Here is a 19,623-nt window from a genome sequence, read left to right as displayed (position 1 = left end):
TTTCGAAACAATTAAGATAATATATTGTGCAATATTCATATTTAAGGAAAGTATAAAAATTAGAAAAAAAATAAGAACTAATTAAGCGGAGAGCAAATGAGATATAATGTTTTCAGACTTAATCTTTAAAAAAGGTCACAGTTCAATATGTGCATTTAAAAGGATGGCTGCGCACAAAATACACATTAACGAAGTGTGACAATTCACTAATCACTAATCTCTCATTTTCAATGTTAAGCAAGAAACCCGAATTTTTAATTGTTATTCTAAAAATAGCAACTATCCTTATCAGTATGAAAATTTGGTTAGTTGTTTTAATCTTGCTTCTTTCAAATATTACTAGTTAATTCAGTTCACATATTAAATACAGGCATTACAGTAGTTTTAAAACGGATTTAAATGATCATGTATTTTAAATTGCGCAATTTAAGCTATGACAGTTTTCTTAAACACCCATTCAGATCTACGTTTATTTTTTCAAACAGGCATTTCAAACTATGAATATTTCTTTTAATTTGCAGTTAGAGCAATGTTTAAAATAAAATAAATGCACTGTATTTTTTGAACTATAACAGAAAACATGTCAAAAAGTTGCAATCTTAATTTTTGAAAACATTTATAGTAATTAAGACTACAGTATGAAGCGAAATTATTAACATAATATTTTAACACACAGTATCAAAATATGTGCTAAATTCTAGCATATATTCTTCGTGTGACTTCGTTAATGCATTTTGTTAACGTATAAAACATGATTAGCAGGAAATAAATAGTCAGGTCAGTTTTTGAAATGAAATAAAGGCCGTTATTAATTCAGGATGATTCAAGTTTTACGTGTTTTTACAAGAGCTATGAAACATTATGTTTTTTCAAGACTTATGAAATTTAATTTCTTATACACAACCTGACGAATTCAAGAATTATGACTTCTTTATTAATAACCTGAAATGTTTTTTGAGTAATTGCAATGTAACCTCATCCCTATATTTCACATGGTTCTAATCACCTATTATTTTGTACTTGAATATTGGAGAATATAGTATTTAAGAAAAAAAATCAAATAATTCTAATTTTTCTTAAAATTTAAAAGCAATAAGGATGCTTTTGGTAGTGCAAGAACCAAGTATAAATGTAAAATTGAGATTATAGCACGACCCACCCTATTTGTTTAGGGTATACGTAATATTTCTGACCCGTCGCCGCGGCAGGCCCACCCAGAAGAGGGGGCGCAGGCTCAATCTGTGCAGGCCGGGGAACCCGGCGAAGCCCCAACATGGCATTCATTATGATCAATCAAAATTTACTTTTTACATGGCAACATCCCGACAATTTGATGACAACAGGACTAGAATTAATACACTTTAATATTGTAACACCAGATGCCACATTGGACAATGATTAGAAATCCAAAGCATTAAACAAACAAAAATCCTCTAATTTAAAATAGGTCAAAGGACCCACATGAAATTAGTATTAAAGGTCAACAGACCCTTATATCGCTATACAAACCCTTATACAAATAACACCAATTGGGTGGCTGCACGCAGCAGTGCAGTACAGGGTTGATTACAAACAGGTCTAAAAAGGAAACACAACATAGAACAGTACACAAACAGTTAAAAGTAAACCCAAAAGGTTGATAAAAATAGTAAAAAACATGAATGTTAAAAGTTGGCAGAACATTGCCTGAACTATAATGAAAATGACAGAATACAGTTGGGTCGCAGAACAGATTTACAAAATTTTAACCCAAGAGAAGGCCAACAAGCAGGACCATATACATTACCATATAAAATTACCATAAAAGTTAAAAGATGATGATAAAAACAGTGATAAGTGGTTCAAAAGAGCCACGGAAAAATAAAACTAAGAAAATACAATTTCTTAAAGTACAGCAAATGTGCAGTAACAAACATGCTAAAAAGATTTGTAAATAGAGAGGTACAGTATAAATAGTAAGTAGTAAAATGCAGTAGAATACAATAAAACAGTACTAGATAAAGCCAATAATTAAAACTAGAATATACAAAGGTGGATTTAAAAGGTTGAGACATCCAGGTTGGGGTGGGTAGGTTCCGGGACCTTATGGGCTATCCCCTAAGACATCCTCAAGTGTTTGTTTAATGATAGTCTTGGTAATTTTTAACATTGATGATGATTAAGGTTATTGAAGTGATCGTCACCATAATAGTTACATTAGCTTGTTTTATTAAACAATTTGTTTTGATGTTCTCCGAACACTCCATGACCCGTTAAGATAAAAGCTTGCCGGCAGTCTATTGAGTTTCGGGCCTTTAGAGAAATAGTACGTCTGTCTCCCCTTCCATTCCTGTCTCCAACGTATCATGCTATGAGTCTTGACCAAGGTTTTAATTTGCGCAGTAGAACTAATGTAAAATGATATATAAATGTAAAATGATGCCTCTTCAGTGTGGTATTTAAGTTGCAAGAGAAATTACATATAACTGTTCAGGTCTTATTGGGCTCACACAAACTATTTGAAAATCGTTCTTACAAAAAATACTTACACCCATCAATATTTATTTTAATTTGAGTTAATAAAACCAGTTTTTATTAACCAGTTTAATTTCAAACTACTTTTTTAATGCATTTTAGTATTGATATCACAACTACAGTCTGTGTAATTGATAGAATGTCGAGAATATGTGGAAAAATGGAGACAGAATTAGGTCTGCATTTTCTGAATGGAATTGGATTCTGGAAAGTCTTTTGTTTGAATAACAAAGAAACAGCTTTAAAGATGATGGAAGAACATGGATTCAATTTCACTTCAGAAACTTCAGAGGATGAATTTGAGACTCTCTTTCAAGGTATACGAAAAAAAAACATTGCTTTATTGATTTGTTTCTGAATATAATTTTTTTTTTAAAACTGCATTTAAATTAAAAGTATTTTCTTCTGTCAAAGCAACATTTTTGAAAACATCACCTTTTATCTGAGATGGAAGAATACCGAAACGTTTACCTGCAGCGATGATGAATTGTTTTTGTTGATTAGTAGTATTGCTCGAATAATTATAGGAATAAAGAAGAATAAGTCTTAATTTCAGTAGTATTAAACGTTATCGGTAATTGCATGCCATTTAATGTGCCTAGTTCCTTTCGTGCGAAATGACCAATTTTCAATTACGGCTGACGGATTTAAGCTTAAAAATTGCAACTCAAATGTGGCACTAAACGTGGCCAGAGGAATAAAAAAAAACTAGCTACTATTGTTGTATAAATCTTATTTAGTAACGGATTTCAGTATTATTTGAGGCTTATAAATCTTTTTCACTCTACTTTTCCGCCCTAAACGGCATCTCAGATATTTACGAAAATACTTCAGATGGTGATTAATTATAATTTTGTAATATTCCTGGTTATAAAATAGCATAAGCAGTTCACCATGTAAGAAAAAAAGACCATTCTGACATTTTACGTGTCCCGACATGTCGGCAATACCATTTTCATACTTTACATTTATTAGTAACATTTACATTTAAAAAAAAACTTGTCTAGAATGACGCTAAAAATAAAAACTTTAGGGATAAATTGTCGAGAATTAAATTAAAAAATAAAATCAATACTATTTAAGCTCAAAAAAATACTTTCAAATCATCACTAAAGAGAGTACACAACAAAAAGCATTAGAATATATATATATATANTATATATATATATCCAGATTTTCTCGGTTGTGACTCGTTTTGATTTTGTGTTAACAACTTTATTTCTTACTTTATTATTCGACCATTTATGTGTAACTTTACCTTCGGTATAAATTATTTTTTAGTGTTCCCATTGAGCTATTTTTCCACAATCTGGTAGTTTTGACTATGCTTTTATTCTCTGTCTATAAATAAAATTTTAATACTGAATCCAAATTTAAAAAAATATAAATTACTTCTTCCCTGTCATAATTTTCTATAAAATCTCATATTTTACCCTTACTCGCATTAAATTATAAAAAATATATTAATATTGTCATATTGTTTAATATTGTCATACTCGGTAATAAATGAAGGATAATTTTAATTATTTCTCACAATATTAAAATTCGTAGATGACTTCCTTTGTTTTAGCAATATTCATATCCTTAATATTTTTATATTTATATTTTAGATAAATCGGCCAGTTACGGAACAAACAAAGATATGTGCTTAAGTAACTATAAAAATTTCTGTCAAAATCCAGGGGATTTCATAGAGGATTTTCCAGAAAATTCTGATGATCTGTCTGCAAGATGCGCGTAAGATAAAAGAGATCATTAGTAATTTATTGAACAGCAAAAGTAATCTAAGGGAGACATATGATATCGATCCCATTGTGCAAGTTTCAGGAAAAGTGCTATTTTAGATCCTTTAGTATCTTATTAAACTGCAGACTTTCTAAGAAATTCTGCACTTTTTATCTTATTTTTCCATGAACTGCAATAAAAAAACCAATGTATTTTTCCAACTGCTGCAGTAGAAAAAAATACTTACTCTGGTGAAAAATCTCTTATTTTGAACTATATATACCATCTTATCGCTCGTATTTATCTGGGCTTAAAACAGACGGATAGCTTAAAATTAATGATATAAAAGCACTTTTGTGGAAATCGCCATCGACTTGAATCAAAATTATCTAAATCGATGACTGATTCAAAATTTTTCCAAATTTTAATGAGCCTAGAGCATGTGATGGAGTGATTCATAAAAAAATAAGTCACACACATTTTTCTTCACAAAACCGCGGCGCTTCTTCTTCTTGACGTTTTGCAACATTTTCATATCTAACATAGCATGCGTTGGTAAAAACTAGCTAAATCTTAACATAATATAAATGAATTAATGTTACTAACTCAGACCAGTTTTGAAAATAGCATACATTCGAAGTAAAAAACAATTAATTTCTCAAATCTCGACAGGGTTTTTGATAGGCAATCTTAATAATCGACCCAGTATCTGAAAAGAAATCTATAAAATATGAACATTTGTGCTGTTGCGCCTCTAAGACGTATAGGGTCTAGTAACATTGTCCAACGTTCTCCCTTCGAGAAATTTCTATGTAATAGCGATATTATATATGATTTGTGCACGGATTCGGTTTGTAATATAGTCACCTTTTAAACTTTCCAAATTGGACGTTTGTTTATTTATAATTTCTCTTATAAATAAGACAAGATGTTTATTTATAATTCTTTCAACATTTGCCCTTCAATAGATTAGCTTGATCTCTAGGAAATAGGAAACAGCACAATGCGTAAGAGGCTTTAAGACAATAGGAAATATATCAGCATTGTTTATATTACATTTAATCAAAATTTTAAGAAATGGTTAAATAAAAGTGATTGCTCCTCGATTGGAGTGGTTAAACATGGATCTGCGATTTACTAAACTACTTTTGTAAAATGCTTAAAATCTACATTAATATGTGGTGGTTCCGTAAGCATCTGATCAAAAGGATATATACAGTTACAGAGTAGAATTTTTTTTCAGAGCTCATATAAAGTACAAAGAGTGTTTAATTGATTACGAGCAAAAATGTGGGGAGAAAATACATGGAATGTCACTCCATGAAGATTTAGAAACTCTGAATACCTTTTGTGACGAAAAGTCCGTTTTGTTCCATGGTAAGAATATTAATTTTCTCTTCTAATCACGATGTTTGACATATTGTCTTTTTATTTCTAAATTTTATATAATATATTTGGTATCGGAAAATGGTCCTATTTGTTTTTGTTCTTCACTTAGAACCCATAATATCAGCTATTACTTTTTAATTCAATCATTCTTCAATGTTAAATATACTCTGTCTTAATTTGATTTTGATTTCAGAATTTTATATGATATATTAGGTTTTGTAAATTGGTCTTCTTTTTTGTTCTTAACTTATAGCGCATAGTAAACGGATAAAAAGAGAAATTTTTTCTTAAAATTTACTTCCAAATAATAAGGGATTGAAATTATCTTACTAAATTCTAATACACAAAAGACTCCAAAGCTCCATATTGAATTTCTTAAAATTAAATTACAACTTACAAAGGACTCAAATGATCTGGAATGAGGTTTTTTAAATCAATAAATTCAATTCACTAGATTCATGAGACCTAAAATGGAATGTAAGGAGGCCCTTAAATTTATGAATAACTTTTTAAGTAAGCAAAAAATAAATAAACATTATTTTTTTAAGTTTACTTGAGAGTTCGCCTTCAAGCAAGGCAACCCAGGTTTGAATTCCAGTGACGGTTTGTTCTGCTCATATTTTACTGCATGTGAAGGGTTATAAGTTTAAGTATTATCAAATTCAAGATATTTATAAACATATTATGCCAGCGAATATAGATATAACGCCTAAATATTATATATTTAAATAAACATAAAGCAGCCTTGGCCTGTGAAAGGCTGTTGCGCTTATGAAGAAGAGGAAGAAGTAACGTAAATATTATATATTTAAATAAACACAAAGCAGGCTTTAACAATAATTATCTATTATTAGGTACCAGAATTTCATATTGTTGCACCTGTATGGGGTACTAGAAAAAATTACAACCATTTTATATAATTAACATATAAGAAATATAATCCATCCATATAAAAATGTTTGCATGCATTTGAAAACAAATTTTGTATTTGTTTTTGTTCTTCACTTAGAACCCATAATATTAGCTGTTACTTTTTAATTCAATCATTCTTCAATGTTAAATATACTCCGTCTTAATTTGATTTTGATTTCAGAATTTTATATGATATATTAAGTTTCGGAAAATGGTCTTCTTTTTCGTTCTTATAACCCATATTATATGTATGAAAAAAATTTTTTTTTTAAAATATTGATTAAAGAAATAAAGGATTGAAGTTATCTTTCTAAATTGTAACTCACAAACGACTCCAAAGTTCAAGAATGAATTTTTTAAAATTAAATTCCAACTTATAAAAGATTCAAATGATTGAGACTGAAATTTTCCAAATCAAAAAATTCAATTCACTAGATTCAAGAGACCTATAATAAAATGTAACGGGGCCCTAAAATTTATAAAAAAATTTTTAGTAAGCAAAACAGAAATAATCTTGATATTTTTAAATTTACTCAAGAGCTTGAGCGTTCGCTTTCCAGAGAGGAGATCCAGGTTCAAATTCTAGTGACGGCTTGCTCTGCTTAGATTTTACTCCTTGTTCGGGGTTACAAGCTTAGGCATTATCTAACTGAAGATATTTATAAACATATTATGCAAGCAAATATAGATATAACGCCTCCTAGAGATAAAAAATATATTTATGAATAAACAGAAAGCAGGCTTTAAGAATAATTATCTATTATTAAGTACTAGAATTTTATATTGTTGCACCTGCATATGGTCATAAGTTCAATTATCATGCTGGATAAAAATTGAAACTGTTTTAAATTTTCATGGATATAAAAAATATAATTTATCCAAATAAATGTTTTGCATGTACATGAAAACAAATTTTGTAACTTGATATTTTAATGTTGCAGCATTGTCAGATAAGGGCAAATGTTTCAATAAATGTTATCAAAATTATGAAAAAGATGCCGAAGATAGAGTTTACAGTTGCATTGATGAAATAAAAAACAAATACCCTGAGAAATATGAACTGGAACGCAATCAACGATATCGGAAATCTTATAATATTAGATCCTGTTTGTAAGTACCTTCCTTAAAAAATCATCTAAATCTTCCTAAAAATCCTAAGTACTCATCCTTAAAAAATCATAATATATCAAGGTAATAACATTAATTTTATGCTAATATAGTTAAAGTATACTTTGAGCTACGAGCGAATAAAGCAATTATAACACAAGCACACGCATGTAGTAGTTGCGACATTATAATAATCCTTACTCAGGGTCGGAACACAGAATGAGTCAACGACTCATGCTATGGAAAACACAGACTACTCCTTTTGGCTCTCTCTGTGACATTCTGGTTAAACACTAATTCATACGAATGAAATTAAGGTATACTCTGTGCGACGTGGGAATAAAGCTAAACAGCTTGAATAAAGCTTAATTAAAGACACAAAACGCGCATACTATAGTTTTGTCCCTGTTGTAGTTTTTGTTACTTATGCTACTTGTCTACCAGGAACCCTGCTTGAAATCAATCGAAATTTTTAAGACAGGGAGTGCATTTTTTTTTTTCAGTGGCACCATCTATGTTTAAGAATACGACTTAAGACAAACATGCCACAATCTGTTTTACTTAACCTATCATACTACATTCATTCATCCGCAGATCGTAAATGTGACCTGAATAAGAGAACGACCAATCTCTAATTCAGTACTCCCAGAGGCATTGATTTGGTATGGGAATTCAGAGGATTTGAGTCCCCAACAGATTTAACGTACACCAGTCACCATTTGAAAAGTGGGGCTTCCACGGCTGGTGGGATTGAAACTCCTATTCTCACGAACACGAGCCCATCGTCCTACCAACTAGGCTATCTCGACCAACATAGTCTCTAAAATCAAAAGCCTTTTTGAAATTGAGCCAACGCCTGTTAAATTATGAGTTAGCGTTCATTATTTTATGAAATAATACAGAATAATCATTTACTGTCTCTTTAATTTGATAAAATGAAATTGGGGCATAATTCGTGCTACGCTAGAAAGAAGCTTTTGTGGCACGAAAGGAGAGATACTTTAGTTTTTTTTTCTCCAAAAACAAAATTCTACCTCATCTTCGGAATACAAAATGAATTAATGTTTGTGATTTTATGAACCCATATATATTATTACCAAAACAGAATAGTAATTCAGGAAAGCATCAATTTTTCAAGTACAATTCCGGTTTACTTTCAAAAACTTGTGAATATGTCTAAACAGCTTGAATAAACCTGAAATGGAGGCACAAAAGCAGATATACTATAGTTTCGATTCTATTAACAAGAACCTTCCTTAGAGTCAGAACGAAGAATGAGCCAACGTCTATTATTATACGATACAAAGAGCAGTTATTATCGCATACTTTGATGAACTTTCGCATATGAAGTTAGGATGATTATGTTATATATTGAATTAGAATACAACGAATTAGGATATTGCTACACATGAATAAACCTTAGTAACACGAATAAAGCTCAAATAGGAGCACAAAATCAGAAATACTATAATTTCTTTTCTATAAGAAGGATCCTTTCTCAAAGTCAGAACAAATAATGAGCCAACATCTCCTACTATACGAAGCACAGAATAGACATTCTCGCATATTCTGGCACAACATTTATTTTTGCATATGAGATTAGGATAATTAGGACATATAGAGATCGAATTAGAGTATTAGAGTGAATTAGGATATTACTATACATGGATATATTTAAACTACGAATAAAGCTCAAATAGACGACAAAATCAGACGCACTATAGTTTTGTATCTATAAACAAGAACCTTCCTTCGTGTCGTATCATAGAATAAGCCAACGTCTATTATCTTATGAATCAATGTCTATTATGCTACGAGCCAACTTCTGTTTTTTTCTTCTTTTTTTTGCCGTATGCCTGCTTTAGGCAGTGGGGGTTCGATTGTTCCTGTTTTTCAGTGGCGCCATCTATGACCAGGAATTCGACTTCCGCCACGCTATTCACACAACCACTACCCATTTATAGGGCGGGTCACATTCACACACAAATGAGAAAGGACATAGAACACACACAGAGAGAAAGAAACCTCCATGCCTTGTCCGGGATTCGAACCCAGGACCTTTCTGATGCAAGGACAGTTCCCCGCCCCCTACACAGGCCGGTCGGCCCAACTTCTGTTATTGTACGAAATAGAAATTTATAATTTTGTGTTCGACACTGAGAAAAGTTCGTGTTCATAGAACCGGAACTTTAAAATGTATGTTTTCCATTACATAGTATGTCTGTTATTTTGTCATCATGATTTTTTATTTTCGTTATTTTTTTTTTATTTATTTACTTATGATGAAATTTTACAACTATTTCATTATTTTGTACTTTTTTTTTAATTTTTTAGTGATGATCTCTTAATGGCGAAGTGCCTAACTGAAGTAATATCAGAAGATTGTGGAGAGACAGCAAAAGAATTAATGTTGCAAGCCTTAAAAATCAACAAATTGAAGTACACCATGTGTAGAGATTTTCCAAAGGAAGCTGAGCTTTTTATGAATGAATTAGATTTCAGTTTGGAACCACAATGTCCACTTGAGGATTTAACTAATCGTCTTGAGAACGAATCTGAAATAGTTTAAGATGGAGAAAATTCCCTAAAAATTAATAAAAAAAAGTACTTTTTTTCTAAATCTTATAACTGCACTTTAGAAACAGTACAGTAAAAATCATTATACTGAAACAATAGTTTTTGTTTTATTGTATCGATAGAAATTTCTTTTTCATTATTCTAATGTTTGTCTAAGTGTCTTTAATTAAGCTTTATTAAATTTTTCTGTGTAACTTTTTAGTTTTATTCCTAAGATACTAATAAGGAAACGAAGTTGCCAGGTGCACAAAACAAAAGTATAGCTCTGTTGTAGAAGCGTGGATTTTGTTCACGTTAGCAACTACTCTTTTCATTTAATTTCGAATAAACCAAGCGTTTCAAGTATTAATTCTCTTAGGTGACACATTTTATATTCTTTCACAAAGATTTCAATTCTTTTAATATATATTTCTTACTTAACACAAAGAGAGGTAGAGCATAAACAAACTAATTATGCATCGAAGTTGTCAGGGACACGAAACAAAAGTATAGCACGGCTACACTAAAATACATAAACAAATCATAAATATAAGTTAAATAAAAGACGCAGACGAGAAAAAATTATATTTCAACAATTTCCATGTGTGATACGGAGCTGTATTAAACCTACTTCACGTTAATGAACATTCCAACTTCACGTTAATTAACATTAATAATTTATGGGGATTTACTTAGCTCAACTTTATTACGCCATTTTGCAAGCGATCAGCTGTCTCTGATGTCATAGGTCACATGTGTGGAGATTGGTGATCTTCTTTTTATTGAAATGCAAGTACCCAATTGCAAATATACAGCGTACGAAAATAAAGCAACTCTGTAAAATTTGCCAATAGAATAAAAAGCTAATATAAATATTTTGTTCTCTTTTTAGCAATCAGTGTAGTGGCGAACTGTTTTTATTTCTAATGTAAAACTCATTAATTCACTGTCGCGACTACATCGAAAACAAAATCTATTTATAACTCTTTATTCTTTATTTCTTAACACAGAATTGTTTCAGTTACATGGTTATACTAATTCTCACTTTATTTTTAGCTTTCACCAGTTTATTTTCCAATTTAATATTAATTACTGACATATTGAAGATATACGTATTATTGTTTTTGGCTATTTTATCTTTCGATTAATCGCCAACCATTGATCTATTCCCATCCTCTTAACAGTCCATTGGGAACAATGTATTTTACTTTTAATTTCGATCTCGCTAGTCCCTAGCTCAAATTTTACAATGTCTGGTATCTCCTTGTGATTTTAATGTGCTTAAACTAAAGGATTTGCTTCTTTATGCCAACAACAGGAGACTGGTTGTCTTTTAATGTAAAATATTGAAAAATCGAACTGTATTAAAAGCTAATACTAAAATTTGAGTGAAGCAATAATTATGCAAGGCAAAAAAAATTCTTTTCTAAAAGACATTGTTAAATTTTAACAAGCATTTTTTTTATAAAATAATTATAGTAATCTGAACTTGCTCATTAATTAAAAAAAGTATTAAAATGATTGCTTAATTTTAATATTAGATTTCAAGTTCAACTTAGCTTTTTATTCAGTTGTATCACAACTTTGTCTATAACTTCACTTGTTGCATATTTTCTTGAAAATAGGATTTTTCTTATGCACTATCTTTTTGTGGTTTCACTGATCTATGTGAGAGATGTTGTTTTCATGCGCATATTATTACTGAAAAGAAATATATAAACTTTAAATTATGCTATAAGCGCTTATTTTGCTTTCTAGCATAGACGGTGGCTAAATTTTTATTTTACATATTAGAAAATGATATTATGTTTTTCAGTGAGAGTTCAAACTTTAACACAAATTTGAATGAATGAAAATATATCATTTACCAACTTAAAATGCAATATTATTCTTATTATTTTCAATAAACTATCTGTGCAACGTAAAACAAGAAACGGCAGTCACCAGAATCCTGAAAATTAGAAGTAGTAGAACCATATTGCTTTTTACAGATAAAAGATGAGAATGTTATCTGTTAGTATGCGGACAACTTTTAATTACCACTTTTCATCAAGTGCTATTCATACATCTTAATTTACTTGCAAATATTTTACGTGACCAGATTTCACGTTAGCCTGTTTGAGAAAAACTCATAAATTATTGATAATAAAAATGGAAATTTATTACAAAATAGTGAAAAGTTTTTAATTTATTTGAAACAGTTAAAACGAATTTTGATTTTAGCTGTTCTTTTGCTTTTTTAGGACAAACATTTCTTGGCTTTTATCAAAAACCGTTTGCAAAAAATTTGTATAATTTTATGTAAAATGAACTGAATTCAGGGTTTTAAAGAGAATATAAATAAAGTAATCTTTGCATTTTAATTAATATTAAAGAACTTAATTTGGAAATGGATTCTAAACATTGGTTAATTATTGGAAATTGAGTGAGATGTATGTGTTTTAGCATTGTCTCAATATAAATTCTTTTTCATTACTCTAATGTTTGTCTTAGTGTCCTTCATTCAGTTTTATTTAAATTTTTAGTGTAACTTTTTAGTTTTATTCATCAGGCAATAAAAGTTGACGCACCGATATTTCAAACCATGAAAAAGACTTAAGAAATAAAAACTTTTTAGAGGAATAGAGAAAAAAACTGTAAAAAACGTGTACAGAATTGTAAAATTAGCATTGATTTCTGAGATGACTTTCACAGAATTTTTGTTTTTAACATTTGATAATATATAAAAAGATAAACTGGTTACTTTTTTTATTGGAATAAGTGCATTTAATTGTATACCTGCAAGTGACGTAGTGTGGGTATCTTGATCCTGATTGGTTGCTGAAATGCTGCTTTTGTTTACGTTAACAACTGTTCTTTCCATTCTATTTCGAGTAAATCCAGCGTTTAAAGTATCAATTCTCTAAGGTGACGCATTTTATATTCTTTCACAAAGATTTCAATTCATTCAATGTATATTTTTTACTTAACACAAAGACGGGTTGAACATAAACAAACTAATTATGCATCAAAGTTGCCAGGTACACAAAAGAAAAGTATAACAGGGTTACATTAAAATACACAAACAAATAAATCTAAGTTATATATGGACGTAGACGAGAAAAAATGATATTTCAGCAAATTTAATGTGTTATACGGAGCTGTACTTAATCAACTTCACGTTAATTAACATTCTCACTTTTGTGGAGATACTTAGCTCAATTTTAATCCGCCATTTTGCTTATAAACGCTCTGCTAGCACTGATGTCATAGGACACATGTGTGGGTATTGTGATCTTCTTCTTCTTGGGGCAAGTATCCAATTGCGAATATACAGCAAACGAAAATAAAGCAACACTATAAAATTTGCTAATTTGATAAAATTGTGAATTTCTCTCAGAAAATATAATGAGATGTCATGGTATATGTGATGCCCCAATAGGCATTACATATTTCCAGCCTTTAAAATTCCTTTGATGCTTTAAATTAATTTTTAATTATTCTTAATCGAATTTTAATTAAATTAAACCAGTTAGTCGATTCTTATTACATTTTATGAAAAGCTAATATAAATATTTTACTCTCTTTTTAGCAATCAGTGTAATGGCTAACTGTTTTTATTTCAAATATAAAACTCATTAATTCCCTGTCACGACTAAATTAAAAACAAATTCCATTTATAACTCTTAATTATTTATTTCTTACCACAAAAATATTTTGGTTACATAGTTATACTAATTCTCACAGTTTTTTGGCGCATAGCTTTCGCCAAATTATTTTTAAATTTAATATTGATAACTGATATATTGAAGATATACTATTGTTTTTGGCTAGTTTATCTTTCGATAAATCGCCAACCATGGATCTATTACCATCCTCCTAACTGTCCAATCAGAACAATTTACTTCACTTTTAATTTCGAATTATTGGTGATAGGATTGGGGGCTTCGACCATACAGTCGAAACCATTGAATTCTTATCTTTACAGAAATTTTTGATGAGAGAACAGGAATGATTCGTTTGATTGCCTTAAGAAACTTTCTTTTCATTATTTTAAAATTTTGGAATGTGGTCATGTTCATTATAATAAGACTTATATAATAAATAAATTTTTCTTTAACGATTTTTTTTTATTTTCCTGGGATCCCTTCTTCATAACCAAAACTAGGATGTATTTCACGCGGCTTAAAATTATTCTTGAATTACAGAGAAATTACACCCACTGTAGAGTAAAGAATTTGAACTAAATTGCTATGAAAGTGGGCGTGATTTAAAGACATGAAGTTCTAATTTTTCCTCGGAGAATTATTTTTTATATATTTATTTGTTTTACATTTCCACTTATTTTTTCTGTTCTTCGTGGTAGAGTCAGTTAATAGCTTCCTCTGAACAGATTTTCTGTTTAAGTAGAACGGTCCACAATTTGCATGTGTTAGAGAATATCATTCTTAAAAGGAGTGGTGATAATATGGGTAATAGGTTAATTTCTTCTTATAATGGTTTTAATATGGGCTAATTTCCTTTTAATAAATGTGGAAAGGATCATTCCAGTCTCCTTCAATTTGTCAGAAGATTTTCCTTTATTTTTGAGTCATAATTATCCTTTTTTTCTTGGAAATAACATTGTCTGAAAGCGCCGATATAAATTGCATGTTAAATAAGTGAAAGAAAACACGATATGCAAATGAGAGATAAAATATTTCGTTGCTGACCAATAATTTGGATTTTCTTAATTTCACTCAATTAGCATTTTTTTGGTAACCGGATTTTTTATAGGAATATCTGTTCAGCTTACCCATTTTACTTTATTTGACGCGTAGTAGAAAATGTCAAAGGTTGCGGAAAAGGTACCAATTTCAAATAATTTATATCATGCAATTGAAAAAATTGACAATGTACGAACATCAATGTTTTTGAAATGTATTTGGCTGACCAATAATTTCACTAATTCATAAAAAATTAAAATTTTCTAATTTCAATCTTTATCATGATGTTGAAAACTCCAGCCCTTAAAATTTATTTTCTGGATGAAAACCATATTGATAATATGAACAATGCTTACTTGTAAAGTTAATTTCACAAGTTTGATTCCTAAATTACGTGACGTAGTTCCATTTAGGTGTAAATTAAATTTGAGAACTACTTTAGTTTATGTCTATTATTCATAATTAAGTGAAAATAAACAAAAATACCTTGCTCTTTTAATGCTTTTTTTCATAATATATTTTTCAATAAATGCTTGATGATACAATTCAATACAATAACAAAAGCTATATTTTTATTGATGACCTTGGCTGATATTTTAAATACACAGCTATAATCTGAATAGTTCAGTTCAATCATGTTCATAAACTTTTTTTTTAAAATGGGGCAAAATCATGCAGACTCTATTCATAAGAATAATATTAATTATGATTTATATAAACTTACATCATAAATTCATGTCATAAATTTAGATTAAAAAAAAAACTCTTATGAACTCCACGTTGATGAAAATAAAAATAAAAACCAGTTTGATTCGCTTATTAGCATGCCTTAATTACGAACATTTTTGTTGTAACTCTTTTAAGTAATCTTTTTCACTTGCCCTCTTCAGTTTTCTCTTTTTTTTCACTTGCCCTCTTCAATTTTCTATCTTTCAATTCATTCTAGATTAAGTGAAATGCTTTGCTAATTTAAAAACTGCGGAAAATTTCACCATCAATTTCATTTTACAGAAAATACTTCATTTAAAGCTATTTTTCTTCCACAAATGGCTCGTTTTAGACTGTAAAGGAATGATTTTCTTTAATATTGTTTTTGGTACGATAAGTGTATGGTCGGTATACGAGCTTATAAGTAAAATTTTTATTCTTGCCGTTTAAAACTATGTAATTTTTTATTTTTTTAACAATTTCTGTATTAGCTTCATATTGACACTTTTTTATTTTTTCTATTATGGAAGGTTATGCTACGGATTGTGATGGTAGTTTCATGTTTTTATTTCTAAATTTATTCTTCGTCCATCTGAAAAACCGATGAAAAGCGAGGCCTTCGTGAATCGAAATAAATATAAGCTGTGAGTATTGATTTATATTTCAATAACTATAGTTAATGTGTCTTATTCTAATTCCATCAGGAATTATTTTTATTTCAATAAGTTGCTAAGTTGAGCAATAAAACGCGTTATTTGAAAATAATGTAATTTAAAAATAATGTAAGCAGACGACCACAGCTTTGGTAATGCTCCGAAATTAGCTTTTACGCGATATAAACATTACGTAATTCATCCTATATTACAAATAAGCTAGATAAAAAAAATGGACTCGATGATTGAAAATAAAAATTATATCTTCAAATTTATTTTGAAAAGAAGAAAAGAACCCGCTTTCGATTATGTTTATTGGTGAATGATTGAATTGCATTTAGCCTATTGTGTCATTAGGCTAAGTTGTCACCTTGACCAACGCAATTTCCCCTATCTTGTCTAATGACTCGCCACTCGAAACACCAGTTCACCTAAAAGTTTGATAGTTGCAAAAGAGATATTTTTTTCTTTTTATCTAAACATGTGGATTCAAAGTGTTGTTCTATTGCTAAGCATTAGTGAGTAATATATATTTCATTAAATGAATAAGTAAAAGTATATTTTATTACATGAATTAAAAAAGTATGTTTTTTTTACATGAATCAGAAAAAGTATATTTTATTACATGAATAAGTAAAAAATATGTTACTGCATGAATAAAGGAAAGTATGTTTCATTAAATGAATAAGTAAAATTATATTTTATTACATGAATAAGTAAAAGTGTATTTTATTACACGAATAAGTAAAAGTATATTTCCTTACATGAATAAGTAAAATATATTTTATAATAAGAATAAAAAAAAGCATATTTTATTACATATTTAAATGTTCCCCTAATGACATTTGACACCTTTTTTTAGAAACTTAATGAAAGAAATAATCTTGATCATATGATAAAAATGTTGAAGCTGCCATTCTTTTAAAATATCTTTTTTGCTAAGTATTAGTAAGTGGAACATTTATTTCATGACTAAGCATGTGTTGCTCCTCTAAAAATATTTGTCACTTTTTTTAAGAAGTTTAAAGAAATCAAATCGTCGTGATTATTTAATTAAATATTTTGGCAGTCAAATATTTAGTAGTTCATTTTCGTAACATTAATATGTTTCACATATATGCTTGAATTGCTTTTTTAAAAATGTTTTAATCATTTGTAGAAATTAATATTTTTAAAATGACAAAAATTGACATGATTATCTAATAAAAAATTTACAAATATGTTTTAATCAAGTAAGGTCAGTAATTTTCAACAAGAAATATTTTAATTATTTTATTAAAATAATCTTAATAATAATCTTAACTTGCCTATTAATTGTAAAAAGTACTTAAAACATTGTTAAATTTTAATATAAGATTTGAAGTTCGAATAAGCTTTTTATTCTGTAGTATCACACTTTGTCTAAAACTCCACTTGGTGCATTTTTTCTTTAAAATGAGATTTTTCTGATGTACTATCTTTTTGTGGTTTCTCTGGTCTACTTGAGAGCTGTTGTTTTCCTGCTCGAATTATTACTGATCGAATTATTACTATATATAAACTTTAAACTTGCGACTTTAAATTATGCTATAAACATTATATGACACAGAAGCAAAACATTTCAGTCAAACGATGATGCCATGAACACTTTGAGAATTCATTCTAATTCACTTTTTATTTCATATAGATTCAAGTACCATTTTTCTTCTTGTTAATCAAGATTCAGATATAACCAAAATTGCAAAACTAAATGCACGGGAACCATGTTTGTTTAACAAATCAAAGATCAGTTTACTAGCCGTAGGCCATGTAACCCACAATTCAATTGAACCTTTACCTTGCACGTCTCTAGCCCAAAATTTTGCAATATCTTGTATCTCCTTGAGTTTTCAGATTGCTTAAACTGAGGTTATTGCTTTATAGCATGGAAGGTAGACGATGGCAAAATTGTTATTTTACTTAATAGAAAATGATATTACGTTTTCAATTAATAGTTTAAACTTTGTCAAAAAAATTTGTTAATAAAATTATATCATTTACAAGTTTAAAATTCAACATTATGCTTTTTATTTTCCAGAAACTATCAGTGTAACGTTAAATAGGAAATGGGAATAGCAAGAATCCAAAAATTAGAAGAACTAGATCCATGTTGTCTTTTACAAATCAAAGATCAGTTTACTAGCCGTAGGCCATGTAACCCACAATTCAATTAAACCTTTACCTTGCACGTCTCTAGCCCAAAATTTTGCAATATCTTGTATCTCCTTGAGTTTTCAGATTGCTTAAACTGAGGTTATTGCTTTATAGCATGGAAGGTAGACGATGGCAAAATTGTTATTTTACTTAATAGAAAATGATATTACGTTTTCAATTAAGAGTTTAAACTTTATCATAAATTTTTATCAATAAAATTATATTATTTACAAGCTTGAAATTCAACATTATACTTTTTATTTTCCAGAAACTATCAGTGTAACATTAAATAGGAAATGTAGATAACCAGAATCCTAAAATTAGAAGAGCTAGATCCACGTTGTCTTTTACAAATCAAAGACTAGCATTTAGGCCATGCAACACGAACTCCGATTTAACCCTTACCCGGTACGTCTCTAGCACAAATCTTACGATGCCTGGTATCTCCGTGTGATTTGAATCTGTTTAAACTAAAGGAATTGCCTTTTTTCCCAACAACAACAGAATGACTGTCTTTTAATTTAAAATAATAATAAAAAAATTAGACTTAATTTACAGAAAATACTAAAATTTGAATGCACGCAATAATTAAGCAAGCATAGGATTGAAACAAATGAAAGGACGAATCAGAGCTCTAATTAAGCAAGGAAAAGACTTTTAAGACACTGAAACTCTTTGATAAATATATTCATGCACTATTTTAAGAAATCATTATACTGATATTTTGATCATCAATTAAAAAAATAGTTTAATTTAAATATAAATATTCAGTTCAACTTAGCTGTTTAATCATTGATGTGACACTTTGTCTACATCTCCTACAACATTTGCTTGATCCTTGTCTACGTTTGCTTGAACTATGGTGGAAATTTAAATAGAAAATTTAAATTATACCTTAAGATACCTTAGATTAAAGATACATTAGAAAATTTAAATTTGAAACTTTAAGTTATTTTATAAACATTAATATAGTTGACGATAATGCAAAGAAAATACAGAAAATTTACTATTAACCACTAAATTTTGTTTTTCCATATGCAGTTCGCGTACATTTTACTTCACCGCTGATCAAGAAGCAGAGATACTTGGAATTTAAAAATTGATCGAAATAAAATAATAAAATTACAATAAATTATAATAAAATATGCACTAGAAGCATTCTGTTTTTAAAAATCAAAGATAACCAGAATATATATATATAT

At 29.1% G+C, this 19,623-nt stretch overlaps 1 protein-coding gene and 1 long non-coding RNA gene across 3 annotated transcripts in view; one reads left to right on the top strand and one right to left on the bottom strand.

Moving 5' to 3' along the window:
* LOC107454623 (uncharacterized) overlaps positions 1–19,623 on the top strand; it is a gene marked incomplete at its 5' end in the record, with an annotated part of 87,932 nt that overhangs the window by 31,691 nt on the left and 36,618 nt on the right. Inside the window, 3 exon segments of one of the 2 annotated variants that reach the window (XM_071183828.1) lie at positions 5,483–5,616; positions 7,482–7,650; positions 9,982–10,418. Of the exon segments in view, the coding sequence (XP_071039929.1) occupies positions 5,483–5,616; positions 7,482–7,650; positions 9,982–10,216 (538 nt within the window). 2 annotated transcript variants of the gene reach the window in all.
* The window catches only part of LOC139426121 (uncharacterized), a 21,606-nt gene continuing 19,541 nt past the window's right edge, over positions 17,559–19,623 (bottom strand). The window contains exon 4 of the long non-coding RNA XR_011637368.1: positions 17,559–17,763. This is a non-coding gene — a long non-coding RNA (uncharacterized lncRNA). The remainder of the gene's footprint in view (positions 17,764–19,623) is intronic.

Source organism: Parasteatoda tepidariorum, chromosome 1 (assembly GCF_043381705.1).
Source record: "Parasteatoda tepidariorum isolate YZ-2023 chromosome 1, CAS_Ptep_4.0, whole genome shotgun sequence".
Classification (NCBI taxonomy): Eukaryota; Metazoa; Arthropoda; class Arachnida; order Araneae; family Theridiidae; genus Parasteatoda; species Parasteatoda tepidariorum.
The sequence above is the reverse complement of the archived record's forward strand: the minus strand, read 5'-3'. Positions and strand labels throughout refer to the sequence as shown.